This window comes from Pogoniulus pusillus, chromosome 24, assembly GCF_015220805.1.
Source record: "Pogoniulus pusillus isolate bPogPus1 chromosome 24, bPogPus1.pri, whole genome shotgun sequence".
Lineage (NCBI taxonomy): Eukaryota > Metazoa > Chordata > Aves > Piciformes > Lybiidae > Pogoniulus > Pogoniulus pusillus.
Window position 1 is genome coordinate 9280784 of NC_087287.1, and position 27228 is coordinate 9308011.

At 58.6% G+C, this 27228-nt stretch overlaps 2 protein-coding genes across 4 annotated transcripts; one reads left to right on the plus strand and one right to left on the minus strand.

The window, feature by feature from the left end:
• Positions 1 to 205: 205 nt before the first annotated feature.
• On the minus strand, positions 206 to 7740 carry TKFC (triokinase and FMN cyclase). 3 transcript variants are annotated; one of them, XM_064163326.1, is made up of 18 exons: positions 7639 to 7740; positions 6252 to 6441; positions 5950 to 6139; positions 5759 to 5869; positions 5492 to 5673; positions 5318 to 5396; positions 5066 to 5155; positions 4947 to 4981; positions 4768 to 4852; positions 4599 to 4688; positions 3452 to 3568; positions 3179 to 3298; positions 2913 to 3050; positions 1954 to 2060; positions 1742 to 1845; positions 1610 to 1643; positions 1410 to 1499; positions 206 to 445 (listed from the first exon to the last, which is right to left on the minus strand). In XM_064163326.1, the coding sequence occupies exons 2-18, from the start codon at positions 6255 to 6257 to the stop codon at positions 293 to 295; spliced, it is 1731 nt and encodes a 576-aa protein (XP_064019396.1). In that variant the 5' UTR covers positions 6258 to 6441; positions 7639 to 7740; the 3' UTR covers positions 206 to 292. The 3 variants fall into 3 exon arrangements, with proteins under 3 accessions (XP_064019396.1, XP_064019395.1, XP_064019397.1); XM_064163325.1 differs by having other exon boundaries at positions 6252 to 6549; positions 7639 to 7709; XM_064163327.1 differs by having other exon boundaries at positions 6252 to 6303; positions 7639 to 7689.
• On the plus strand, positions 7723 to 27193 carry DDB1 (damage specific DNA binding protein 1). The gene is made up of 27 exons (XM_064163306.1): positions 7723 to 7896; positions 8902 to 9050; positions 9142 to 9258; positions 11614 to 11835; positions 13126 to 13240; positions 13349 to 13446; positions 13724 to 13882; positions 14274 to 14357; positions 14592 to 14708; positions 16032 to 16134; positions 16760 to 16835; positions 16916 to 17024; positions 17175 to 17353; positions 17448 to 17611; positions 17697 to 17804; positions 18810 to 19017; positions 19202 to 19297; positions 19534 to 19645; positions 20161 to 20284; positions 20866 to 21030; positions 21860 to 21954; positions 22500 to 22670; positions 24048 to 24157; positions 24314 to 24483; positions 25100 to 25202; positions 25593 to 25716; positions 26485 to 27193. Exons 1-27 carry the CDS (start codon positions 7836 to 7838, stop codon positions 26566 to 26568), a joined length of 3423 nt encoding a protein of 1140 aa, XP_064019376.1. The 5' UTR covers positions 7723 to 7835; the 3' UTR covers positions 26569 to 27193.
• The last annotated feature ends 35 nt before the right edge of the window (positions 27194 to 27228 follow it).

The window sequence follows — 27228 nt, forward strand, 5'->3', positions numbered from 1 at the left end:
TCCCTCCCAGGACCTCGTGAGGAGGGCCACTCCAGCAGCTTCCTTCCTCCCCAGCAGCACAGAACCAGCTGCACCTCTACTCCTGTGCCCCTTGGGGGGGATACATCTTGGAGGAGCTGGATACAGCCCCCCCCCCCTCCCAGCCCCAACTGCCTCCTCTCACAGGAGGCACCAGGCCTCACAGGGATGGATGCTCCAAGCCAGCTTTGAGTGACCACAAAGGTTTATTTGGGGGAGGAGGGAGGTACTATCAAGCCCCCTCCTCACTTCTGGAGGTGATGTCCTGCTCCTCTCAGCTCTGCAGCCCCTCCAGCACTGCCCGCAGCACCCCTGCTGCTGCCACAGCCCCGGGGTCAGGCTGCAGCAGCTGGGCTGAGCTGATGTAACTGGCTCTGCCTGCTCCAGCCTCCATGCTCTTGGTGGCCTCTGCTGCTGCCTCTGCACTCTGCCAGGGTGTGGGGACAAATAAAAATCAAGGCTGGGGGAGCAAGGGGACACAACCCCAGGATAGGTTCCAGATACAACCTGGGCACCCAGCATGGTGATTTACCCACGTGGGGACATGAGATGGGGACTCTGAGGGCAGAGGGTAGCCCAGCTAGGAGAGGGGACTGCCCTGGGGTTGCCACTTCTGGGGCAATGAGGAAACCCAAGTTGTCTTTTGTGGAGGACAGGGTTCCTTCAGCTGTCCCTTTCTACGAGACAGGGTCTGTGCCAAGCCATCCCCTCCTGAGGGACAGGGTCCCCTGCTCAGATATCCCATCCCAAGGGACAGGATGCACCCCACTGTGCCTTCCTGTGGCACAAAGTCCCCTCCAAGCCATCCCCTCCTGAGGGACAGGGTCCCCTCTTCAGACATCCCTTCCCAAGGGACAGGATGCACCCCACTGTGCCTTCCTGTGGCACAAAGTCCCCTCCAAGCCATCCCCTCCTGAGGGACAGGGTCCCCTCTTCAGACATCCCTTCCCAAGGGACAGGATGCACCCCACTGTGCCTTCCTGTGGCACAAAGTCCCCTCCAAGCCATCCCCTCCTGAGGGACAGGGTCCCCTCTTCAGACATCCCTTCCCAAGGGACAGGATGCACCCCACTGTGCCTTCCTGTGGCACAACGTCTCCTCCAAGCCATCACCCTCTGAGGGACAGGGTCCCCTCCAAGCCACCCTTTCCCGAGGGACAGAGTTGTCCCCACATTCCATACTTCCCCAGGGCACAGGAAACCATCCCCTCCTCAGGTGTCCCTTCCTAGGGCACAGGCTCCTCACACCCTTGGAGCCACAACCCCCAAACCTCTCTGCATTCAGCGGCAGCTGCCCCAAGGCATTGCAGAGGGGGTTGGCCCTGCTTGTCCCCAGGGATCTGTAGATGCCATCCCCTTCCCCAGCTGCCCCCAACCCCTTCTCCCCAGTACCTGCACGGCAGTGGAAAGCACTGGGAGCAGCTTCGCCCCGGGGCTGCGCAGGGCGTGCAGAGCCTGTGCTGCAGCAAACAGCGAGTCCAGCTGGGACAGGTGGGGACAAGGAATGAGAGCTACGGCCAAGCTGGTGGCCACCACGGCTTGTAGGCACCAAGGTGGCACTGCCTCGTGACCCCCAAGTCACCAGCACTCACCATCGTCCTGTCCCCCGGCGCAGCTCCACCGTACCTGTGTGGCGTTGAGGTAGGAACGGGGTTGGTAGGATCCTCTAGAGGATCTGGGGAGGAGCTCAGGGAGGTCCCTAGGAGGGTTCCTGTGGCACTCACCTCTGCATGGCTTGGATGCCAGCATCCATGGCATCAGCCCACGCCGGCAGGTCGCTGCGGGTGAGCAGGGGCTGAGCAGCTGCCGTCAGGAAGAGCCCATAGAGCTAGGGGGACACCAGCAGCATCAACACCCGAGGTGGGAGGGCACAAATGGGGACCCAGAGGGTGACATACCAGCCCCCCCCTGCACCCTCTCCTCAGCCTGCACTCACCACACCAGAGGAGCCACCCATCTTCTCCAGCAGCAGGTCAGCCAGGGCCGAGAGCAGCTGGGCTGGGGCTGCGGGAGGCGGCCGGGCACGCAGCCACTCCTGGATGGCTGCAGGGATGCAGGAGAAGAACGGGATGGGAACCTCCTCGTGGCCCCATCGGGACAGCTGGGGACACTTAGTTGCTCAAGGGGTATCTAAGGATCCCTGGGGACAAGCAGGGCCAGCCCCCTGCAATGCCTCGGGGCAGCTACTACTGGGTGCAGATGGATTTGGGGGCTGTGGCTCCCAGGAAGGGACACCCGAGGAAAATATGGACTGTGGGGACAAGCTCTCAGGAAGAGATGGATTGGAGGGGACCCGACCCACAGGAAGGGATGGATTGGAGGGGACCCTGTCCCTTGAGAAGGGATTGACTGGAGGCGACCCTGTCCCTTGAGAAGGGATGGATTGGAGTGGACCCTGTCCCTTGAGAAGGGATGGATTGGAGTGGACTCTGTCCCTCAGGAAGGGATTGATTGGAGGGGACTCTGTCCCTCAGGAAGGGATTGACTGGAGTGGATCCTGTCCCTCAGCAAGGGATGGATTGGAGTGGACCCTGTCTCTCAGCAAGGGATGGATTGGAGTGGACCCTGTCCCTAGGGAAGGGATGGATTGGAGTGGACTCTGTCCCTCAGGAAGGGATGGATTGGAGGGGACCCTGTTCCTCAGAAAGGGATGGATTGGAGTGGACCCTGTCGCTTGAGAAGGGATGGATTGGAGTGGACCCTGTCCCTAGGGAAAGGATGGACTGGAGGGGACCCTGCCCCCCGGGAAGGGATAGCTTGGAGGGGACAGAAGCTGCTCCCCAGCTGGAGAGAACACCTCGAGTGTCCCCATTTGCCAAGAAGTGCCAATCCCACTGCTGGGAAAGGACAGGTGGGGTCCAACGTCCCCAGCACCCCCCCGGTGCCAGCACCCACCTCGGGCAGCCCGGGCGTGCGTGTGGCCGCAGTCCCCGTCCCCAGCAGCACGATCCAGCTCGTTGAGCTTCTCCTCCATCCTGAGCAGGGTACTGCACACCCTCCCCAGCACCTGCTGCACCCGAGCCGTGCCAGGACCTGCCGGCAGGAGTTGTCACTCAGCAGGAGATGCCAACCCTCACCCACCTCCCAGAGGAGAGGGGGAAACCGAGGCACAAGGAGGTGACAGCTCCTGCGGGACCCAAGCTGCCCACAGCTGCTCGTACCCGTGGTGGCCTCACGCTGCGTGGTCCCTGGTGCCTCCTTTGGCGCTGGCAGCTCTTGTCTCTGTCTCGTTGCAGGTGCTGCAGCCAGGTTGGGCCAAGCCATGGCTGTGGTCTTGGCATCTGGAGTGGGAGGTGACAGAAAGCTCAGTGCTGGCTCAGGGGGACTTGGCTGGATCAGGTCAGGATGCTGCCCTGATCTTCTGTCCTGGATGTCACATCACCCCACGCCCCAGGTCACCACCCCAGGGCACAACCCTGGCAGCAGGCACTCACCGATCAGCTTCAGTAGCTCCTCATCCACCAGCAGGAGGGTGAGGGACACCCCTGCCATCTCCAGGGCTGTCATGAAGGAGCCCACCAAGGCCCGGGCGATGCGGACACCTCGGCGCTCTGTGGGCATGGGAGGGGGGCACTGAGAGGGGGGGAGGGCTGCAGGAAGGGTCTCCAGAGCCAGGGAATCATGGAATCACAGAATGGTTTTGACTGGAGGAGATCTTCAAGATGATGGAGTTCAACCCTGAACTCAGCACTGCCAGGGCACCACCAAAACATGGCACCTCAGCTCTAGGGCTTGGGAAACCCCTCCAGGGATGGGCACTCCACTGCTGCCCTGAGCAACCTGGCACAGGCCTTGACAACCCTTTTGGAGAAGGAATTGCTCCTTGCACCCAACCTAAACCTCCCCTGGGGCAACTTGAGGCCATTTCCTCTTGTCCTGGCACTTCTTCCTTGGCAGCAGAGCCCAACCCCAACCTGGCTCCAGCCTCCTTGCAGGCAGCTGCAGAGAGCCAGAAGCTCTCCCCTCAGCCTCCTTTCCTCCAGCCTCAACACCCCCAGCTGCCTCAGCTGCTCCTCACCATTCCTGTTCTCCAGCCCCTTCCCCAGCTTTGTTGCCCTCCTCTGGCCCTGCTCCAGCTCCTCAATGTCCTTCTTGGAGTGAGAAGCCCAAACCTGACCCCAGGATTCCAGGAGTGGCCTCAGCAGTGCACAGTCCAGGGGCACGATCCCTGCCCTGCTCCTGCTGGCCACGCTCTTGCTGATCCAGGCCAGGTTGCTGTTGGCCAGGGCACACACCCTGGCTCATCTCCAGCTGCTGTTACCAATGCCCTCAGGTCCTTTTCCCCTGGGCATTTTCCAGCCACTCTGCCCCCACTCTGGAGCCTTCCTGGGGTTGTTGTGCTCTCAGTGCAGGAGCCAGCCCTGGCCTTGTTTGAACCTCAGCCTGTGGACTCAGCCTGGCCAGATGCCTCTGCAGAGCCTCCAACCCTGCAGCAGACCAACGCTGCCACCCAAACTGGTACCATCTGCAAGCTGCCTGAAGGTGCCTCAATGCCTTCACCCAAACCACTGATGAAGACCCCAAGCAGAGCTGGTCCCAGCACTGAGCCCTGGGGCACATCACAGCCCCCCCTGCACTCACCCAGGCAGCGCACAGCGGAGCCAGCCACGATGCCCAGCTCCAGGCAGGACAACCCCCCCAGGTTGTTCACCACCAGCACCACAGAAGACCCTGTAGGGAAGGGAGCAGAATCAGAGCCCTGTCCTTAGGGGAGCCTTGGGGGAGCTGCAGATGGTCGTGGGGGGCTCACCCTGGCTCAGGGGCAGGCGGGAGGCGTTGGAGGGGTCTGTCATGTGGGCCACCATTGTCTCCACCGCTTCATCCGCTGGCAGCAACTGGGAGGGGGCAGAGTGGGGGGCTGTGAGGTCAGAGCTAGGGGCACTTGGGGAGCAGGATGCTTGTGGGGAGACAGCAGGGCCCCCCACTCACCTTCATCCTGCGCACGCCTGCCTCGCCGTGGATCCCTGTGGAGATGGGGTGGCATCAGCCCGTGACGTGGGCACCTCCCACACCTGGCAGTGCCAGGCCCGTGGGGGGCAGAACCTCACCTAGGCCCAGCTCCATCTCGTCCTCAGCCAGCTGGAAGGTGGGCTTGGAGCCCGGGACGCTGCAGGGAGACAGGCTGAGCCCCAGGGTACCTGCACAGGCAGAGAGACAGAGGTTAAGCCTGGTTGGGGATGGGATTGGGGGTGGGGGAGAGAGGGCTCTGATTTGCCCTGGGGCTGTGAAATACCAGGAGGGATGTCAGGGTTGGGACTGGGGGACAAGGCACAGCCCCCACGGTGTCCCCACACGCATACCCATGGCTTTGGTGGCTGCTGACACCTTCTCAAAGATCTCGTCCAAGCTCGCCCCCGCCTCAGCCAGAGCCCCTGCCACCTGCAAAGGGCAAAAGTGGGGGGCTCCATCCCCCCTTCCAATCCCCCCAGCCCCCACGGAGGGTGGGACGTGAGCACCACCAGCACCCTGCAGACCTTGTGCACCAGGACGGTGCCACACAAGCCTCGCCTGCCAGCCTTCTTGGGGGCAGCAAAGGCGCTGTCATCCCCCACCACCACCATCCTGACGTCGGCGCCCTCTGCCCGCGCCCGCTCCAGCGCCAGCCCGAAGTTCAGCCGGTCCCCGGTGTAGTTCTTCACAATCAGGAGGGTGCCAGCTGGAGGAAGAGGAGAATTTCCAGGTGAAGCTCGTGGGGGGAGGGAGGTGAAAGCCTCAACCATCACCCCAGCGGGTCACCCTACCTGCTCCTGCCTGTGTCACCGCCCTGATAGCCGCCAAGATGCTGCCCACGGCTGGAGAGGTGAAGACGGCGCCGGCCACCACGCCGGTCAGCATGCCCTTCCCGATGTACCCTGTGGAGCAGGACCGGCTGCTGGGGGCTGTGCTGGGCACCACCAGCCCGCGGCGGTGGTGGCGGTGGGGAGGGCTTCACCTGCATGGGCGGGCTCATGGCCGGAGCCCCCACCCGAGAGCAGAGCCACCCGGGCGCGGACGGCCGCCAGGTCGGCTCGCAGCACCACCCGGTGCCCCTGCAGCAGCTGCAAGCCAGGGTTGCAGGCCACCAGCCCAGCCAAGGCGTCGTCAGCACAGCTTGCCACCGAGTTGACCAGCTTCTTGGGCACCTGGTGGCACAGAGAGGGTGGCGGTGGTGGAGCGTGGGGGACGCAGAACCCCAGCTCCGAGGTGGGAGAAGGGAGGGAGCGAGCCGGCAGCTCCCCGGCAGCTTGGGCTCACCTCCATGGTGGCACAGAGGAGTCCACGCTGCCTTCAGCTCCGGGTCCAAACTCTGTCAGGGAAGTGGCAGGGAGGGCAAGGTCCAACAGGTCCCAGTGGGCACAGGCTGGCCCGGCACGTGGACAGCAGGAGGGGGACAGTGTGGCATGTGGCGTGTCCCGTGGCAGTGGGGAGCTGGGCTCCAGGGTCTCTGAATGGGGTACGCAGGGAGGGACCAAGGTGGGGTAAGGCACACAGCAGCGACCACTCGTAGAGTGGGGGACTAGGATGGGACCACCTCCAAAGCACGGACCTCAGCCTGGGATGGCAAGAGACCAGGGTGGATCATGCCCATGAGCAAGGACCCCACTCCAGGACGGAGTGGCGGTGAGGGAGGGACATTGTCCCTGGGGGAAGAGAAGGACCGGGAGTGGGTGCACCCCCAGGCAGGGATCCATTTCTGGGGCGTGGAGGGCCCAGAGTGAAAGCAAATGCCAGCAGAGACACCCCTTCTGATGTGCGGGGCACCCAGGGTGGCTGCAGCCCCCCAGCAGCGACCCCTCTGTAGAGTGCAATGCGTGCAGCCCCCCAGCAGGGACCCCACTGTAGAGTGCAATGCGTGCAGCCCCCCAGCAGGGACCCCTCTGTAGAGTGCAATGCGTGCAGCCCCCCAGCAGGGACCCCTCTGTAGGGTGCAATGCGTGCAGCCCCCCAGCAGGGACCCCTCTGTAGAGTGCAATGCGTGCAGCCCCCCAGCAGGGACCCCTCTGTAGAGTGCAATGCGTGCAGCCCCCCAGCAGGGACCCCTCTGTAGGGTGCAATGCGTGCAGCCCCCCAGCAGGGACCCCTCTGTAGAGTGCAATGCGTGCAGCCCCCCAGCAGGGACCCCTCTGTAGGGTGCAATGCGTGCAGCCCCCCAGCAGCGACCCCTCTGTAGAGTGCAATGCGTGCAGCCCCCCAGCAGGGACCCCTCTGTAGAGTGCAATGCGTGCAGCCCCCCAGCAGCGACCCCTCTGTAGAGTGCAATGCGTGCAGCCCCCCAGCAGGGACCCCTCTGTAGGATGCAATGCGTGCAGCCCCCCAGCAGCGACCCTTTCTGAGGTGCAGGGGGGACCAGGACACGTGCACCCCACTATCGGGAGCCCCCCTCCGGGGTGTATATTAGGGGACGATCTGGGGGTGCAACCCCCTCGCCCCCCGACGTGACCTCCCGCTCCCTCCCGGAGCGCAACGGGAGGAGCAGAGCGGGGTCACACCCCCAAAACGGGGACCTCCCCCTAGGCATCCTGCGTGGGGGCAGAGCAACCCCGCTCCAGCAGGACCCCCCTCGGGCTGTGGGGGTGCACCCCAAAGCGGCGATTCCCTCTTCCCTAACCGCGGAGCAGGGACCCCGCCGGAGCATCCCCACCTGCCCTCTCGTCTGCTCCTCGGGGTCCTCCAAGCCGCCTAGAGCGGCCCCCCGCGCAGCCACTTCCGCTGACGTGCCGGCGGCGGGCGGCAGGGGCGGTGCGGGCGGCGGAGAGGCCGCGGCGGGTTCCGTTCCTGCTCTCTGCGCGGCCCGGGCCGGCTTTGCTCCGGTTGCTCGACCTCCCCCCGCCCGCCGCCATGTCTTACAACTACGTGGTGACGGCGCAGAAGCCGACGGCCGTTAACGGCTGTGTCACCGGTAACGCTGGGGGACCCCCGCGCCCAAGGGCCACGGCGAGGCCTGTGGGCCCGGGGCGGGTTACCATGGGGTCGGGAGGGCAAGGAGTGGGCTTGGGGTATCGAGGAGCCGGAGGGGCATGGAGGTTCTTAGGGGGCAGCGAGGCACCAGGGGGCTGCGAGGATGTTGAGGTCCCTGGAGGGGTTGGGGGGGATCGCGGGTGGGGAGTGTGGGACAGTTACTGCGGGGTACTGGGGAGGTTGTTAGGTACTGGGAGGGTGTTGAGGTTAATGAGGGGGTTGGAGGATTTTGGGAAGGGTGCTGAGGGCCCTGGTGAGGGTTGTGGGATACTGGGAGGATGTTGAGCTTCCTGAAGGGGTTGGGGGACACTGAAGGAGTGTTGAGGCCCTTAAGGGACTGCGGAAGCTCCTGAGGGTGTTGTGGGCTATTGGAGAGGGTGCTGAGGCTCTGGAGGTGGTTGCAGAGTACTGAGTGTTGTGGGGCACTGAGAGAGTGCTGAAGCTCATAAGGGGATGCTGAAACTCCTCGAGGTGGGGCACTGGAGAGGGAGCTGAGGCTGTTGGGGGGTGTTGAAGTTCCCGAGAGCATTGCAGGTACTGGGGGCTCAGAGCTTGGGGTTGAAGTGGGGTTCCTTGGCAGGGAGAGCTACAGAGCAGCAGAGGGTTGGGATGCTGTGGGAAGAGGTGAAGTCTGCCTTTTTCTCTTCCCTTACTGTGAGGTGTTTTGGGGTCCTCTGAAGAGGGGAGTGAGGGTAGAAAGGGCCCTTAGCAATAGTGTTTGAAGAGAAATCCTGGGGAAGGATGAGAAATTGGAGCTCAGGGCTGAGAGATCGCTGAGGGGAACTGAGTGCTGTGGGAGGAAGGTGCAGGGAGGCTGGTGGGGGTGCAGGGCTCAGGCTCCCCAGAATCATCAAGTTCCTACTTGAGGCTCAAGGAGAGCGCCCCGCAGGTGCCGCCTTGTTGAGTTCTGGTGGCTCAAGGGTGGCTTCTTCTCTCCCTGCCCCAGGCCACTTCACCTCGGCCGAGGACCTGAACCTGCTGATCGCCAAGAACACGCGGCTGGAGATCTACGTGGTGACAGCAGAGGGCCTGAGGCCCGTCAAGGAGGTGGGGATGTACGGCAAGACCGCGGTCATGGAGCTCTTCCGCCCCAAGGTAGGTGTGCCGAGGGCGAGGGGGCGGTTGTGGGCACGCTGGGGACTCTTGGGCAGCCTCCTGAAGGAGCCTCCTCGCTCTGCTTTGGCAGGGGGAGAGCAAGGATTTGCTGTTCATCCTGACAGCCAAGTACAATGCCTGCATCCTGGAGTACAAGCAGAACGGGGACAACATTGACATCATCACCCGTGCCCACGGCAATGTGCAGGTGAGTGGAGCTGAAGCACCTGGTGTGGGACAGTTCCCTTCCTTGGCAATGGTTTTACTTTGCTACTAAGGAGGGGGTTGAGCCAGCGGTGTGCCCTTGTGGCCAAGAAGGCCACAAGGGTCTCCTAAGGGGCATGAGAGGAGTGTGGCCAGCAGGGCAAAGGAGGTTCTCCTGCCACTCTATGCTGGCCCAGTCAGGCCACAGCTGGAGTCCAGTTCTGGGCTCCCCAGTTCAGCACAGACTGGGAACTGCTGGAGAGAGCCCAGGGCAGGCTCTGAACGTGCTGAGGGGCCTGGAGCAGCTCTGTGAGGAGCAAAGGCTGAGAGCCCTGGGGCTGTGGAGCCTGCAGGAGAGCAGCCCCAGAGGGCATCTGCTCAGTGCTCAGCAACAGCTAAAGGAGCTCTGGGGGGCAAGAGGCTGGGGCCAGGCTCTTGTGAGTGGTGCCCAGGGCCAGGCCAAGGGGCAGAGGGCACAAAGTGGAGTGCAGGAGGTTGCATGTGAGGCTGAGGAGAAGCTTGTTTGGTGTGAGGGTGCTGGAGGGCTGGAGCAGGCTGCCCAGAGAGGTTGTGGAGTCTGCTTGTGTGGAGAGCTTGCAAGTGGCCCTGGGCACTGTGCTGCTGGGCAAGCTGCTGTGGGTGCCCTGCTTTGGCAGGGGGCTTGGACTGGCTGATCTCCAGAGCTCCCTTCAACCCCACTGTCTTGGGGTTCTGGGATTCCATCCATCAGTGAGTGTAAGGTAACATTTCCCCTGGGAAATTACTCCTCTGGGATTTTCTGGTTGTCCTCTCCATGCTGCGTGGTTGCTGGAGTTGCTGTGATCATTGTGGCCACACAACATTGTTAAGAATTGTGGATACTGTCTCTGTGTTTTATCTGGTTTATGTGGACTAGAATCTTGCTTTGGAGCAGGTGACAAATCCATATGGCTCTTCTAGTCACCAGCCAAAGAATTTCCATCAGCTCACAAACCAAAACATCTCCCTTCTCTTCCCAGGCGCTCAAGTTCTGCTGCCTGATTGTTGGTGGGACTGAGTAGAGGGTTGTGGGCAGGAGATGGTGGTGGCTGTGTCCTGTTAGTGTCACATTTGTCTGTTGGCAGGGGGTGGAAAAGTTCTTAATCTTCCTGTGCCATCCTTGTGCCTGGTGATGTGGAGATGCTGATATCAGCCCCCGCCAGGGACCTCTGTGGGCTCTGTGGAGGCTGATAACAGTGCTGGATTTCTGGAGGGTGCTCTTTGGTTCTTAAAGTGCTTCATTAAATAACTAAGAGTGGAAAAGATCTCCACGTTCGTGGAGTCCAACCCTGCTGCTGCAAGGGAAGTCCTAAGATCAGGACAGTAGAGGGCAATGTGGCTGTGACAGCTGGGAAAAAACAAGGCAGGTAAATGCGTCCTGCTGGCAGTCACAGAGTGTTTGGGTTGGAAGAGGTCTTTGAAATCACAGTCTCCAGCCATGAACCCAGCACTGCCAGGGCACCACCAAACCATGGCCCTCAGCACTACATCTCCATGGCTCTGAAACCCCTCCAGCGATGTGGACTCCACTACTGCACTCAGCAGCCTGGACCAGGCCTTGACAAACCTCAAAAGCAAGAAATTGTTCCTCATGTCCAACCTAAACCTACCCTGGGGCACCTTGAGTCCATTTCCAGTTGTCCTGTTGCTTGTTCCTTGGGAGAAGAGACCTTCTCCAGTTACAGGGTCAGCTCCTGGGGTGCTGGGAGAGAGGAAGTGTGTGCAGTGGGAGCTGTTCCAGGCTCTCTGGTGGCCAGGACATGCTTCTTTGCTGTCTGCATTATCTTCAGCTTGCCTGATGATACTTAAAAGCCTGTTAGGAGGTGTGGAAGGAGTTCCTCAGCTGAGAGCTGCTCCTCTTCTATGATGACAGTCTGAGAGAGTTGGGGTCATTCTGTTTGGAGAAGTGAAGGCTCTGAGGAGACCTTATTGTGGCCTTCCAGTATCTGAAGAGGGCTAGAAGAGAGCTGCTGAGGGACTTTTTAGAGTGTAGGGTCGTGATAGGACTGGGGGGAATAGATCCAAGCTGGAGGAGGGGAGATTCAGACTAGACATTAGGAAGAATTGTTCTTCACCATGAGGGTGGTGAGACAGTGGAAGAGGTTGCCCTGGGAGGTGATGGAAGCCTCAGCCCTGCAAGTTCTTCAGGCCAGCCTAGATGTGGCTCTGAGCAGCCTGATCTAGCGCGAGGTGTCTGCCCGTGGCAGGGGGATTGGAGCTGGATAATCCTTGAAGTCCCATCCAAGCCTGACAATTCCCTGATTCTCCTCTCAGCTGCCAGGTGGGAATGTGGCTCTAATCCATCTTTCTGTGTCCCACTCTCCCTGCCTCTCCTGCTCAGGACCGCATCGGCCGCCCCTCGGAGACTGGCATCATCGGCATCATCGACCCGGAGTGCCGCATGATCGGCCTGCGCCTCTACGATGGCCTCTTCAAGGTCATCCCCCTGGACAGGGAGAACAAAGAGCTGAAGGCTTTTAACATCCGCCTGGAGGAGCTCCAGGTCATCGATGTCAAGTTCCTCTATGGCTGTCAGGCTCCCACCATCTGCTTTGTCTACCAGGTACCTCCTCCTCCTCACTCGGTGACTCAGAGGCTGCTGATGCGGCAGCCCAGGGCTCTGAAGGTGTTCCAGAGGCCCTGGAGAAGCAGCAGTGTCCTGCAGTTGACAGAAAGCAGAGCACAGGAGATGGTTCTGGTGACTCCAGGCTCGTGGTGTAGTCAGGGGAAGTTCTCCATGCTGCATTATTCCCCCTCCACTTCTGGCAGAGGGGAAATGCTTCCCCTCAGCAGAGCTGCTGCTGCAGGTGGACATTTCCTTGTTAAACTCAGGAGGAGGAGCTTGGGGGTCTTGCTAACAAGTGCTGAGCAGGTGGCTTAGAGCTGGAATCAGTTGTTTCCTGGAGGCACCTCTGTGACACTTGAACCTTCCTCCTAGAAAACAAACAGAATAACAAACCCAAACAGTGTGGCTTGCTTGGTATTTTGTAGGCTGCTCCAGGAGCATAAAGAGCAGACATCTCCTGTCACCTTGGGCCTCTGGCCCAGAGGCAGTTGTGTGAGGGCCTTGCTCTACATGCTTGTTTTGCACCAAAGAGCCTTTGCTGTGCTGGCTGGGTGAGGGATTAGCTTTGCTTTGGCACAGTCAGGGCCAGCTGAAAGCTGCTGGGACAGCAGCACAGGGTCTGGTGTCATTTCAGTTCAGCTTGGTGGCAAACTCAAGCCACGAGAGCTACAAATGCCCCTGGGCATTGTGCTGCTGGGCAAGCTGCTGTGGGTGCCCTGCTTTGGCAAGGAGCTTGGACTGGCTGATCTCCAGAGCTCCCTTCCAACCCCACCTTGCTGGGATTCTGTGAACCACAGGAGTGGCAGAGCTGTTGGGGATGATTCTGCAAGCAGTTGATGGTTCCTTAGGAAACCAGACTGGAAGGTTTGAGGGACATAGAGGTGGCAGCTCAGCTGTGCTATAGCAGGAGCTGGAGGTGGTGACATTGTGTAGTGCCATTCTGCCTGGATTTGGTGAGGGCTGTGTCAGCTGAGTACAGGCCACAGAACATCCCCTGTGTAAAACTGCCTGAGTTGTTTTCAGTCTCCTTGGGCACAGAGGTGGTCCTACGTGGGGGTAAAGTTCTGGAGGATACCAATCTGTGTGCGTTCAGACTCAGCTGTGGCTTGAGGCAGGCTGAGGACAAGGTTGGAAGGCTCAGCAGCTCACTGGGGTTGGCTCTTTGTCAGGAGATGAGATGGACTGTCTCCTTGGGCGAGGTGGGTCTTCTGACAGGTCCACCTGGAGTCCCATGCTGTGCATGTGAGGCTGTCACCAGTGTGCAGCTTTTTGTGGCCTCTCTTTCAGGATCCTCAGGGTCGCCACGTCAAGACCTATGAGGTGTCCCTGCGTGAGAAGGAGTTCAATAAAGGGCCTTGGAAGCAGGAGAATGTGGAGGCTGAAGCCTCCATGGTCATTGCAGGTTGGTCCTTCTTTCCCAGAAGCCCTCCTCTCCTGTCTCTCCTTTCGAGGCCAAATGCCTCCTGCTCCAAAGGTCTCTGCCAGGACATTTATCTTCTCTCCTCCGTAGTGCCAGAGCCTTTTGGAGGTGCCATCATCATTGGGCAGGAGTCCATCACCTATCACAACGGTGACAAATACCTAGCCATAGCTCCACCTATCATCAAGGTGAGCCATTTGGGGGATCCAGGGATCCATCCCATGTCATTCCATCGTTCCCAGCCAGTTCTGGGACTGCTGGGAGGGCATTGGGCTGCTCAGAGTCAGGAGGTGCGTTCCTGTGCAAGCTGTCTTGGGTGCCCCTGCTTTAGCAGGGGTGTTGGGCTGGTTGATCTCCAGAGGTCCCTTCCAACCCCACCATGCTGGGACTGTGAGATATCCTTGCTGGATGCCCCTGTGAGGCTGCCTCAGCTGGTTGCTGAGTGTCCCTCTCCACTGGCTGCAGCAAAGCACCATTGTCTGCCACAACCGCGTGGACCCCAACGGCTCCAGGTACCTGCTGGGAGACATGGAAGGACGCCTCTTCATGCTGCTCCTGGAGAAGGAGGAGCAGATGGATGGCACTGTCACCTTGAAGGACCTGCGTGTGGAACTGCTTGGGGAGGTAGGACCTGACCACAATCCTCTGTCCTGTCTTTGTCACTTCTCGACGTGGGGCTGGGGACATCCTGTTGAGGGCCGAGGGATAGGAACTTGTCTCCCCTGTGGAGCCTGGGGTGATGTTTCAGGGTTGTCCCAGCTGTCAGTTACTGGGAAAATCCCTGCCTGGCCTCTTGGAAGTTTAAATCATCTGCCTCAGTTCTTGTGTGGAGCTTCTACACTGTCCTTGGGAGAAGTTTGGGCTCTCTGTGGGGTTGGTAAAGGGATTGAATTCCCTCTGCTTGTGCCCTGAGTCTTCCTCTCGGGCTGCAGCTCAGGTGTGGTTCTTGCAGGATGTGGCAGGGTCCTTTTGGTGGTGGTGGTGGTGACTCAGTCTGCATCTTCTCAATTCCCAGACATCCATTGCAGAGTGCTTGACCTACCTGGACAACGGAGTTGTGTTCGTTGGCTCTCGCCTTGGCGATTCCCAGCTGGTGAAGGTATGTGGCAGCTGTCCCCTGGCTTAGTTGTGTCTCCAGACACAACCAGACCTATTTATGTTCATCATTTCCTCCAGAGATCCATGTGGAGACCTTCTCCTTATCTGCTCTAAATCCCTTCCACATGTTTGATCTTGGGGAGGGTTGGACAGGATGACCTCCAAGAGGCTCTTCCAACCCCGACGAGTTCTGTTGTCTCGCTTGGTGAAAGCCATTGGCTGTGTTTCTCCATAGCTCAATGTGGACAGCAACGAGCAGGGCTCCTATGTAGTGGCTATGGAGACCTTCACCAACCTTGGTCCCATTGTTGACATGTGTGTGGTGGACCTGGAAAGACAAGGCCAAGGGCAGGTAAGGTGGATTCTGCTTTGCTTCTAGTGCTGGGAATTGTCTGGGCCAGCCAGATGGAAGTGTGGGTTGTTTGTGGAGGTTGTTTGTGGGAACCTCCCTGATCTTAAAGGTCTTTTCCAACTCAGAGGAGTTACAGGTTTAAACTGGCAGAGAGGAGATTTGAAGTAGAAGTTAGAATCATAGAATCAGTCAGGGTTGGAAGGGAGCACAAGGAGCAGCCAGTTCCAACCCCACTGCCATGCCCAGAGACACCCTACCCTAGAGCAGGCTGCCCACAGCCTCAGCCAGCCTGGCCTTAAACACCTCCAGCCATGGGGCCTCAACCATCTCCCTGGGCAACCCATTCCAGCCTCTCACCACTCTCGTGCTCAACAACTTCCTCCTCACATCCAGGCTGACTCTCCCCACCTCCAGCTGTGCTTCATTCCCCCCAGTCCTGGCACTCCTGAGAGCCTAAAAAGTCCCTCCCCAGCTTTTTTTGTAGCCCACTTCAGATCCTGGAAGGCCACAAGAAGGTCACCTGGGAGCCTCCTCTGCTCTAGCCAGCACAGCCCCAAGTCTTTCAGTCTGTGCTCACAGCAGAGCTGCTGCAGCCTTCTGAGCATTCTCCTGGCCCTTCTCTGGACACACTCCAGCATCTCCACATGCCTCTTGCAATAGTGGCTCCAGAGCTGGATGCAGCACTCCAGGTGGGGTCTCAGAGTGCATAGAGGGGGAGAATCACCTCCCTCGACCTGCTGGCCACACTTTTCCTGCTGCAGCCCAGGCTCTGCTTGGCTTTCTGGGCTGCAGGTGCACACTGCTGGCTCCTGTTGAGCTTCTCATCCAGCAGAAGCTCCAAGTCCCAAGTCAGGAAGAAGTTGTTTACAGTGAGGGTGGTGAGACACTGGCAGAGGTTGCCCAGGCAAGTTGTGGCTGCTCCCTCCCTGGAGGTATTCAAGGCCAGGTTGGATGAGGCCTTGAGCGACCTGCTCTAGTGGGAGGTGTGTGTGGAAGTGAATGACCTTTGAGGTCCCTTCCAACCTAAACCATTCTATGATGCTATGAAGACTTAGAAACCATTTAGTGGAGGATCTCGAAGTCTTAGCCAGGTGCAGGGATGGTGATATTGAGGTCCTACTCTGAAGAGGGATAGGGGTGAGGAGGTTGATTCTTGAGTACCTTTGTTCCTGAGGAGGAGGAGGTTGCAGTCAGGAAAGATCAGCTGTCAAAAGAAGAGTGGAGAAGAGAGGGTGCTCCATCTTTCCCTGAGCCCATCACTCTCAGGAGGAGTAGGGAAGCTTCTCAGCAGTGTTTGCTAAAGGTCATTTGCTTCTCCTCCAGCTGGTCACCTGCTCAGGGGCGTTCAAAGAGGGCTCCCTGCGGATCATCCGGAACGGGATTGGGATTCACGAGCATGCCAGCATTGACCTGCCTGGGATTAAAGGTGTGTGAGCTGTCCTGTGCTGTCACACACAGCCCAGGCCTGAGGGACCAGTAGGACACAGCCTGTGTGCATGTACTGAGGGTGGGGTGTGGGACAGGGGACTTGCCACCCACCAGCTGTTGGAATATTGAAGTCAGTTTGGGCTTCTCACTCCAGGAAAGACGTTGAGTGTGTCCAGAGAAGGGCAACAAAGCTGGGGAAGGGTCTGGAAAACTTCTGAAGGACCTGGGGTTGTTAAGCCTGGAGATAAAGAGGCTGAGGGGAGACCTGGCTCTCTCCAGCTCCCTGTAAGGAGGTTGGAGCTAGGTAGGGGTCAGGCTCTTTCTCTGAGAAACAAGGGACAGGGGGAAATGGCCTCAGGTTGCCCCAGGGGAGGCTTGGACTGGACATTGAATGGCTGTGAGTGGCCCTTTATGGAAAGGGTTGTCAAGGCCTGCCCAGGCTGCCCAGGGCAGTGGTGGAGTCCCCATCCCTGGAGGGCATTCAGAGCTGTAGGGATGTGGGGCTGAGAGTCATGGTTTGGTGGTGCTCTGGCAGTCATTGGTTGGACTCTCTGATCTGAAAGGTCTTTTCCAACCCAGACCATTCTGTGACTGAGCTTCCCTGTGGCCTCTCTCTGTTGCAGGTCTGTGGCCCCTCAGGTCAGACTCTCACCGGGAGACAGACAATACCTTGGTGCTGTCCTTTGTTGGCCAGACCAGGTAAGGTGGGCTTAAGGCTGAGCCAGGCTGTCAGCCACCTGTTGGAGCTTGATAGAGCAGGAAATCTTTCTCTTGCCCAGGGTTCTAATGTTAAATGGAGAGGAGGTAGAAGAGACAGAGCTCACAGGGTTTGTGGATGATCAACAGACCTTCTTCTGTGGCAATGTGGCACATCAGCAGCTGATCCAGGTAATGCCAGGTCTAAGAAGGCACAGATGTGTCTCTCTTGGTGACCCTGCAGCCTGTGTTGGTTGTGAGGCTGGCCTGGATCTGGTGAGGGCCAGGGCTGGGTGGCTGTTGGGAGTGAAGAGAGTGAGCAGAGGTGTTGTCTTTGCCCAGATCACCTCTGCCTCAGTCAGACTGGTCAGCCAGGAACCCAAAGCCCTGGTGAGTGAGTGGAAAGAGCCCAATGGGAAGAACATCAGCGTGGCTTCCTGCAACAGCAACCAAGTGGTGGTGGCTGTGGGCCGAGCCCTCTACTACCTGGAGATCCGACCTCAGGAGCTCAGGCAGATCAGGTGGGTCTCTAATCCTGCCTCAGGGGCTCCCAGCTCTGCTCTCTTGTCTTTGGGCTCAAACCTGACGTTCTCTCTGCTTCCTGCCTCCTGCCAGCTGCACTGAAATGGAGCACGAAGTGGCCTGCCTGGACATCACCCCTCTGGGGGACAGCAATGGCATGTCCTCCCTCTGCGCCATCGGGCTCTGGACCGACATCTCTGCCCGCATCCTGAAGCTGCCTTCCTTTGAGCTGCTGCACAAAGAGATGCTGGGAGGAGGTGAGGCTCTGCTGGGGGCTGGCAGTGGCACTGGGCTGGCTGAGGTGGTCGCTGTCCCTCACGGCTCTTCTCTTGCTGCCTGCAGAAATCATCCCTCGCTCCATCCTGATGACCACCTTCGAGAGCAGCCATTACCTGCTGTGTGCCCTGGGGGATGGGGCCCTCTTCTACTTCGGGCTCAGCCTTGAGACAGGTGACTGCAGGAGCTGCTGGAGAGGGCAGTTTGGATTCCTGCCCTCTTCCTGATGGGTTTTCAACCTTCCACAGAGATCTCTCTCTTTACCTTGCTTGCTTCTTGTGGTCGTGTCCTGCTCAAGTGGGAATGGCTCTGAGTGAACTGGGAGCTGGTGGATTTCTCCAACTGCCTGGGTCACAACAACTCCATGAGGGCTCCGGGCTGGGGGCAGAGTGGCTGGAAACTGCCTGGTGGAAAAGGACCTAGGAGGAAGTCAGTGACAGTGGCTGCAGACGTGCCAGGGTGTGCCCAGGTGGCCAAGAAGGGCACCAGCAGCCTGGCTTGGATCAGCAAGAGTGCGGCCAGCAGGAGCACGGCAGAGATTGTTCCTCTGGACTGGGGTTTGAGCCTCTCACTCCAAGAAGGACATTGAGGGGCTGGAGCAGGGCCAGAGAAGAGCAACAAAGCTGGGGAAGGGTCTGACGAACAGCACTGGTGAGGAGCAGCTGAGGGAGCTGAGGGTGTTGAGGCTGGGGAAAGGAGGCTGAGGGGAGAGCTTCTGGCTCTCTGCAGCTGCCTGCAAGGAGGCTGGAGCCAGGTTGGGGTTGGGCTCTGCTGCCAAGGAAGAAGTGCCAGGACAAGAGGAAATGGCCTCAACTTGCTCCAGGGCAGGTTTAGTTTGGACATGAGGAACAATTTGTTGCTCGTGAGGGTTGTTGAGGTCTGTCCCAGGCAGTGGTGAAGTCCTCATCCCTGGAGGGGTTTCCAAGTCCTGGAGCAGTGGTGCTGAGGCCATGGTGTGGTGCTGAGGCCATGGTGTGGTGCTAAGGCCATGGTTTGGTGCTGCCCTGGCAGTGCTGGGTTGAGGGCTGGACTCCATCCTGAAGATCTCTTCCAACCCCATTCTGTGACTGCCAGCAGGGACACATTTCCCCTCCTCTCTTCTTCCGAGCTGTCACAGCCACATTGCCCTGTTAGGACCCTCCTTTATGGCATGTCCCAACACCTACCCCTTCTCTGCAGGCTTGCTGAGTGACCGCAAGAAGGTGACCCTGGGCACTCAGCCAACCGTCCTGAGGACCTTCCGCTCCCTGTCCACCACCAACGTCTTCGCCTGCTCCGACCGCCCCACCGTCATCTACAGCAGCAACCACAAGCTGGTCTTCTCCAACGTCAACCTGAAGGAGGTCAACTACATGTGTCCCCTCAACTCGGATGGCTACCCTGACAGGTGGGCCTCCAGCTTGCCTTGGCTGCCATGAGCTGGCAAGCTTTGGGCTCAACAAGCGTGGGGAGCTGAAGTCGGCAGCATCCCGGAATGCGCGGCTCTGAGGAGCGTGCAGATGAGGGAGGTTCTTGCTGTGCCAGCGACCTTCCAAGCACAGCATCTCAAGGGGTTTCTTTCCCCCATGCAGCTTGGCCTTGGCCAACAACAGCACCCTGACTATTGGCACCATTGATGAGATCCAGAAGCTCCACATCCGCACGGTTCCCCTCTACGAATCGCCCAGGTGAGCTGGGCAGGGACAGGGAGCCTGGTTTGGGGAGCTCTGCTGTGCTCCAGGGAGCTCTGCTGTGCTCCAGGGGACAGGTTTGTGGGGAGACATCACCCTTGTGGGCTCAGTTGGTTTGCTGACAGCAGTCTGGGCAAGTGAGCAGCTCTGTCTTTTGTCTCCAGAGCTTCTGTTCTCCCCTTGGAGTGGCATTTCCTGACTCTGCTGCTCACCCTACTCTCTTTGTCCCACAGGAAGATCTGCTACCAGGAAGTATCTCAGTGCTTTGGTGTCCTCTCCAGTCGTATTGAGGTGCAGGACGCCAGCGGGGGCACCACTGCCCTCAGACCCAGTGCCAGCACCCAGGTGAGGAGGAGCTGTGAGGCCATCCCTGAGCTGTGGGCTTCATCATCATCATCATTCCTCAGGCCAAACCACGGTGCAGGTTGTCCTTGACCACCTTCAGTCTCTCCCTTGGGCAGCCTGCCAGGAGATGGGGTGCTGAGATCTCTCCATGGTGGTGGCAGGGACTCTCTCCAACAGCCTTAGCATGCTCACTGCCCTGGCAGATCACCTTTGGGTTTGGGCCTCCACCTTCAGTCAGGTTTCTTTTTGGTCTCAAGTGGTTTCTTTCTCTCAGAGGTGCTGTCACAAGTCCCCTTCAGGCAGCAGCTCTGGTGGATGCCACAGCAATCCATAAATGTTCTTGCTCAGTGGTGCAACCTTCATGTCACACTTCTGAGTGTGTCCATTTACTCAGGCCCAGGGAGCTCCTTGTTTCACCTTCTCTCTCCTCCTTTCTATTATGACCCTTGGTTGCCTCAACCCATGTAGAGCAGCAGAAAGACATGCTGGATGTCACAGATCTCCTTGTGTCCTAGGCCCTGTCCAGCAGTGTGAGCACCAGCAAGCTCTTCTCCAGCAGCACAGCACCACATGAGACATCCTTTGGTGAGGAGGTGGAGGTGCACAACCTGCTCATCATAGATCAGCACACCTTTGAAGGTACCAATCCCAAATCACACAGAATCCCAGCAGGGTGGGCTTGGAAGTGAGCTCTGGAGATCAGCCAGTCCAAACCCACCCTGCTCCAGCAGGGCACCCACAGCAGCTTGCCCAGCAGCACAATGCCCAGGGCCACTTGCAAGCTCTCTACACAAAGAGACTCCACAACCTCTCTGGGCAGCCTGCTCCAGCCCTCCAGCACCCTCACACCAAACAAGCTTCTCCTCAGCCTCACATGCAACCTCCTGCACTCCACTTTGTGCCCTCTGCCCCTTGGCCTGGCCCTGGGCACCACTCACAAGAGTTTGGCCCCAGCCTCTTGCCCCTCACAGCTCCTTTAGCTGTTGCTGAGCACTGAGCAGATCCCCTCAACACCCCCAGGGCTCTCAGCCTTTGCTCCTCACAGAGCTGCTTCAGGCCCCTCAGCACCTTCAGAGCCTGCCCTGGGCTCTCTCCAGCAGTTCCCAGTCTGTGCTGAACTGGGGAGCCCAGAACTGGGCAGGCTGCTCTGCCCACCTTGGAGGATGCTTCCTTCCAGGACCCAGAGAACCAATTTTTCCCTATCTCTCCTCTTTGCCCAGTGCTCCATGCTCACCAGTTTCTGCAGAATGAATATGCCCTCAGCCTGGTCTCCTGCAAGCTTGGCAAGGACCCCAACACCTATTTCATTGTGGGCACTGCCATGGTGTACCCTGAGGAGGCAGAGCCCAAACAAGGCCGCATTGTTGTCTTCCACTACTCTGACGGTAAGAGTCTGGGACAAGCAGATTGGTTTGGGTTGAAGGCTCCTCTCAAGCTCATCCAGTCCAACCCTCCTGCAGTCAGCAGGGACAGCCCCAACCAGAGCAGGTTGCTCAGAGCCCCAACCAAGCTGACCTGCAGTGGTGCCAGGCATGGGGCAGCTCCCTGGGCAACCTGGGCCAGGCTCTCAGCACCCTCAGGGGCAAACATTTCTCCCTTCTCTCCACTCTGAATCTCCCTCTGTTAGTTCCAAACCATCACCTCTTGTCCTGTCACAACAGATTCTGCTCACAAGTCTGTCTCCAGCTTATAGGTCTCCTTTAAAGCACTGAAAGGCCTCCAGAAGGTGTCTCTGGAGCCTTCTCTCCTCCAGGCTGAACAGCCCCAACTCTCTCAGCCTGGCTTCACAGCAGAGATGCTTCCCCCCTCTGATCATTTTTGGGGCCCTATTCTCTTGTGGCCAAGTCCAGCTGCTTGATGGTGACCCGAGATGAGCTCCTTGGGCTCAAGAGACCTCCTGTCCCAGCAGCAGATGAAGTTCTTCCCAAAGGACCTACTGTCAAGTGCCCACAGACAGGGTCTGTAGGTGCTGTCAGTCCCCTGCAGGCCCTCCCAGCATGCAGCATGCTCCCTTTCCCACCGTCTGAAGGAGCTCAGGAATCCCTCACCACAACCAGACCCTAGGATTCCCTTTCTGTGTCCTTCTGTCACATCTCTCCTGTGTTCCTAGTCCCCAGGGAACGTTCTAGAGGTGACAGTGTTGTTCAGGACAATTTGTCTGCTTCCCTTTGGGAACAGAGGCCAGTAACTGGGTGGTCCATGGTTCTATTGCAGGGAAGCTGCAGAGCCTGGCTGAGAAGGAGGTGAAGGGAGCTGTCTATTCCATGGTGGAGTTCAATGGCAAGCTCCTAGCCAGCATCAACAGCACGGTAGGCATCTTCCAACACCCTGCCTTGGTTTGGGGAAACATTCTGGAGCTGGAAGCTCCTCTAGCTGGTCCCTGATGTCCTTTTGGGGAAGACCCTTTGGCTGGCCTGGGTGTCACAGGCTCACGGGATGTTAGGGGATGGAAGGGACCCAAAGAGATCATCAAATCCAACTGCCCTGCCAGGGCAGGACCAGACAATCTAGCTCAGGGCACACAGGAACACATCCAGACAGGCCAGATAAGGAGGCTCCACATCCTCTCTGGGCAGCCTGTGCCAGTGCTCTGGGACCCTTCCAGTCAAGAATTTCCCCCTTGTGTTGAGCTGGAACCTCCTGTGCTGCAGCTTCCATCCATTGCTCCTTGTCCTGTCCCAGGGAACAGTGAGCAGAGCCCTGTCCCCCCCTCCTGACCCCCAGCCCTCAGGTAATTATAAACATCAATTAGATTCCTTCTCAGTCTTTTCTGCAGCCTAAGCAGCCCCAGGTCCCTCGGCCTCTCCTCACCAGGCAGTGCTCCAGTGGCTCAGAGCTGTGTCCCTTCCCTCAGGTGCGCCTCTACGAGTGGACAGCGGAGAAGGAGCTGCGCACGGAGTGCAACCACTACAACAACATCATGGCCCTCTACCTGAAGACCAAGGGGGACTTCATCCTGGTGGGGGACCTGATGCGCTCCGTCCTCCTCCTCGCCTACAAACCCATGGAAGGAAACTTTGAGGAGGTATTGATGCTGTTCAAAGGCCTTCCTAGCACTGCTTGGCTTGGGGAAGCTCTCTAAGGTAGTCCAGTCACAACCCAACGCCACCGTGGCCACTAAACAGTGTTCCCAAGTGCCATGTCCATATGTTTCTGGAACACCTCCTAGGTCTTGGGTGGAGATCTGCTGGCAGCCCTTGCTGCCTCTTCCAGGAGGCTCTGGGCAGGGGGAAGAGAGTTGAAGGTAGTGCTCAGTTTGCAGTGTTGATCTTCTGTAGAGCCTTTGACCCTCCAGCTGGATCCTTGGGAGAGGCCAATGGGATGAGCTTCAACAAGGCCAAGTGCTGGGATTTGCACTTTGGTCACAACAACCCCATGAGGGCTTTAGGCTGGGCACAGAAGGGCTGGAAACTGTCTGGTGCAAAAGGACCTTGGGGGGGATGGTGACAGTGGCTGGAGATGAGCCAGGATATGCCCAGGTGGCCAAGAAGGGCACCAACAGCCTGGCTTGGATCAGCAGGAGCAGGGCAGGGCTGAGGGGAGACCTTCTGCAAGGAGGTTGGAGCCAGGTGGGGCTTAGGTTCTTCTGTCAAGGAACAAGTGACAGTACAAGGGGAAATGCCCTTAATGTGCCCCAGGGGAGATTTAGGTTGGAGGTGAGGAACAATTTCTTGCCCTTGAGGGTTGTCAAGGCCTGTCCTAGGCTGCCCAGGGTAGTGGTGGAGTCCCCATGGCTTGGAGGGGTTTGAGAGCTGTGGTGCTGAGAGCCATGGTTCAGTGATGCCCTGGCAGTGCTGGGTGAAGGGTTGGGCTCCACCACCACCTTGCAGGTCTTTTCCAACCCAAACCGTGCTGTGACCGTGAGAGGGAGCAGCTTAGCTCCCCCCATCTTGCCAGCCTTTCGTGGCCCAGTCTGTAGGACTGTGCAGTGACAGCAGTGTCACCTGGATGTGCTTTTAGACAGACCCCTGTGGTTTCTGGAGGGACAGATCCCAGACCTCCAGGAACCTGGGCAGTGAATCGGCAACCTTGAGCAGAGCAGACTTTGGGTGCCCACTGTGGGGAGCTGCCATCTGGACATCCTCTTGTCCAGCTGGAATAGCTCCACCTGGATGTAGCAGGTGCCACCTAGCTGGGCAACGGACCGTGGCCATTTGAATTGTTCAAGTGCCCCCAGGCATGGCTTTGGCACAGGCTGCTCTTTGTTCACCCCAGGAGTGCCCTGGCCTCGTCCCAGTGCCACTCAGGCTGTCTCCAGAAGGCACAGGATGCTTTTGACATTCAGAGGAGGACAGGCTGGATCCCAGCTCGCTGCTGAACGTTGGTGTTGGGTCAAATGAAGCTGCTGGGTGGCAGGACAGACCATCTGGACACTCTGTGTCCTCTCTTGTCCTCCTTCCAGATTGCCAGGGACTTCAATCCAAACTGGATGAGCGCCGTGGAGATCCTGGACGATGACAACTTCCTGGGAGCAGAGAATGCTTTCAACCTCTTTGTGTGCCAGAAGGACAGGTGAGGAATGAGGCTGGTGGCACCTTCTGGTCTCCAGAGATGTCTGTGCCAGGCAGGAGCATGCCAAGCTGGGAGGAGCAGCAGGCTGGTGGGAGCAGGGAGGAGCTTTTTGAGTCCCCTCAGCCCAGGCTGAACAAGATCCTTTTCGGATTGCAGCGCGGCCACCACCGACGAGGAGCGGCAGCACTTGCAGGAGGTGGGACTGTCCCACCTGGGGGAGTTCGTCAACGTCTTCTGCCATGGCTCTCTGGTCATGCAGAACCTGGGGGAGACCTCCACGCCCACGCAGGGCTCCGTTCTCTTCGGCACTGTCAACGGCATGATCGGTAAGGGCAGGGCCTCAGCCGCCCGGGGGAGGGACGCAGCTCCCCTGCCCTGCGGGCTTCTCCCGGCTCTCTGCCTTGGCCCTCAGCTGAGTGGCACTGCTGTCACCCTCCCCTCACAAACCTTCTGGGTCACTGAGTCTCTGTCTTTGTCCCTCACAGACCTGCTTTTTCCCCTCTGGGTCACTGAGTCTCTGTCTTTGTCCCTCACAGACCTGCTTTTTCCCCTCTGGGTCACTTTGAGGCTCTGCCCTTGTCCCTCACAAACCTGCTTTTTCCCTCTGGGTCACTTTGAGGCTCTGCCCTTGTCCCTCACAAACCTGCTTTTTCCCTCTGGGTCACTTTGAGGCTCTGCCCTTGTCCCTCACAAACCTGCTTTTTCCCTCTGGGTCACTTTGAGGCTCTGCCCTTGTCCCTCACAAACCTGCTTTTTCCCTCTGGGTCACTTTGAGGCTCTGTCCTTGTCTCTCACAAACCTGCTTTTTCCTTCTGCATCACTTCTTTGAGGCTCAGTCCTTCCATCTCTCCCAGGCACCAGTTTACAGCACAACTCCAGTGCTGGCATTTGCCCCAGGGTGGCCTGAGGGTGAGGCCTTGAACCTTCATGTCCGTTTTGCAGGCCTGGTGACCTCCCTGTCAGAGAGTTGGTACAACCTTCTCCTGGACATGCAGAACAGGTTGAACAAAGTCATCAAGAGCGTGGGCAAGATTGAGCACTCCTTATATCCTTTGGTAGCTCCAGCAGGAGCATGGGGCAGGTAAACCTGAAACTTCAGCTTGTTGGGACACTCTGGTGGGAGTGTTCAGCAGCTGGAAGCTCCATCAAGAGCTTGGATCAGGTGAACCAGGACATTTTATCTTTGTTGGGATTCTCTGGTGAGAGTCAGGCTCATCTGGAGAGGTGGTGGTGATGTTTGCCAGAGCTTTGTGCTTGAAGAGAGGCTCCTCTCCTCCACAGGCTCCCTATCTCAGAAGGTTTGAGGGTCAGGCTGGTTTTGTGGTAGCCCAAACCTGTGGCACAAATGCCATCAGCCTCCTGGTGCAGCTTTGTGGGGCTGTCTGGGGGTGTTGAGGGGCTGCTGCTTGTGGGTTTGGCTCCTTGACAGTGGCACCTGGAGATCATTTCACACCGAGCGCAAGACAGAGCCAGCTACAGGCTTCATTGATGGTGACCTGATTGAAAGCTTCTTGGACATCAGCAGGCCCAAGATGCAGGAGGTGGTGGCAAACTTGCAGGTGAGATGGGTGAGATGAGCTTGGGCCCCTCTAAAAGGACCTAAGGTGGGGTTAATGACAACAGCTGAGCCAGGGTGTGCCCAGGTGGCCGAGAAGGCCACCAGCATCCTGGCTTGGATCAGCAAGAGTGTGGCCAGCAGGAGCAGGGCAGGGATTGTCTCCCTGGGCAGGCCACACCTGGAATCCTGGGGTCAGTTTTGGGCCTCTCATTCCAAGAAGTATATTGAGGGGCTGGAGTGGGTCCAGAGAAGGGCAACAAAGCTGGGGAAGGCTCTGGAGAGCAGGAATGGTGAGGAGCAGCTGAGGGTCATTGAGCCTGGGGAAAGGGAGACTGAGTGGAGACCTTCTGGCTCTCTGCAACTGCCTGAAACGTTGGTCCCAAGAAGTGAGTGACAGGACAAGAGGAAATGGCCTCAAGTTGTGCCAGGGAAGGTTTAGGTTGGAGATGAGGAAGAATTTCTTGCCTTCGAGTGTTGTCAAGGCCTGACCCAGGCTGCCCAGGCACCCCTGGAGGGGCTTCAAAGCCCTGGAGATGCAGTGCTGAGTGCCATGGTTTGGTGGCGCCCTGGCAGTGCTGGGTTAAGAGTTGGACTTCATCACCTTCAAGGTCTCTTCCATGACATTTAAACTAGTAGTGGAGACCCTGTCCAGGACTCCAGGCTTCAATAAACCATGCTGAGACCTGATGCCTTCCTGCCAGGCCATGGATGATCTGGGGAATGTTCTTCAGCCAGCTCCACGCTCTGATGCCCTTCCCCTTCCTTACAGATCGACGATGGCAGCGGCATGAAGAGGGAAGCCACCGTGGATGACCTGATAAAGATCGTGGAGGAGCTGACCCGAATCCATTAGCAGCACTCAGGGGCATTCCCAAGCACCTTCCAGCCAGGGAGTCTCCTCCGTGGTGGAGAAGGTTCTCCCTTGGAGCCCTCAGGCTGGCTGTGCTGAACGCCCAGCGGTGGTGACGCTCCACCCTTAGGGGACGTGGGGGAAGGAGTCTCTGAAGGTGGGAGGGGGGATGCCAGCGTTTAGGAATTGTGCTGGGGGGAGGGGTTGTTGGTCAGGCACCACACTTGGACTCCAGGATGATCCCTGCAGACTTGGCTGCTGCCCCCAGTGCTGGGCTTTGCTGGTTGCTCTGGCTGGGTGGTGGAGCCCAGGCCTCAGCCCATGCCGTGCCCGCGCCTGGGTTCACTCCTCACCGTTCTCTTTAGGCTCTGAATTTTGGGGGGGTCTTGCTTTTCAGTTTCATTTCTGGATTCTTGTCTGGATTCCTTGTGGCTTTCAGAAGAGGAAGAGAAGCTTGAGGGTGAGGGCTGGAGGAGCCACCTTGGGCTGGTGGGCAGGTGCTGAGGGGGTTCAGCACTTTCTTGTCACTCTCCACGGGATCTGAGGCACTCTCAGGGAGGGAGGTTCTGGGAAGCTTCAGCAGTTGTTGGATTCTGAGTTTTACCAAATAAAGTAGTCCATGAGGAAAGGTCTCTCCCATGACTGTGAGGATGGGACCCTCCT

Coding starts and splice junctions, on each gene's coding strand:
- TKFC (XM_064163326.1), bottom strand. Junction 3,051..3,178: donor GCAGCGTGAGGCCACCACGG/GTACGAGCAGCT, acceptor TCCTGCCGGCAG/GTCCTGGCACGGCTCGGGTG. Junction 1,846..1,953: donor TGGGTGGCTCCTCTGGTGTG/GTGAGTGCAGGC, acceptor GTGTCCCCCTAG/CTCTATGGGCTCTTCCTGAC.
- DDB1 (XM_064163306.1), top strand. CDS start 7,836: ATGTCTTACAACTACGTGGTGACGGCGCAGAAGCCGACGGCCGTTAAC. Junction 14,358..14,591: donor GCGATTCCCAGCTGGTGAAG/GTATGTGGCAGC, acceptor GTTTCTCCATAG/CTCAATGTGGACAGCAACGA. Junction 17,354..17,447: donor CAGGAGCTCAGGCAGATCAG/GTGGGTCTCTAA, acceptor GCCTCCTGCCAG/CTGCACTGAAATGGAGCACG.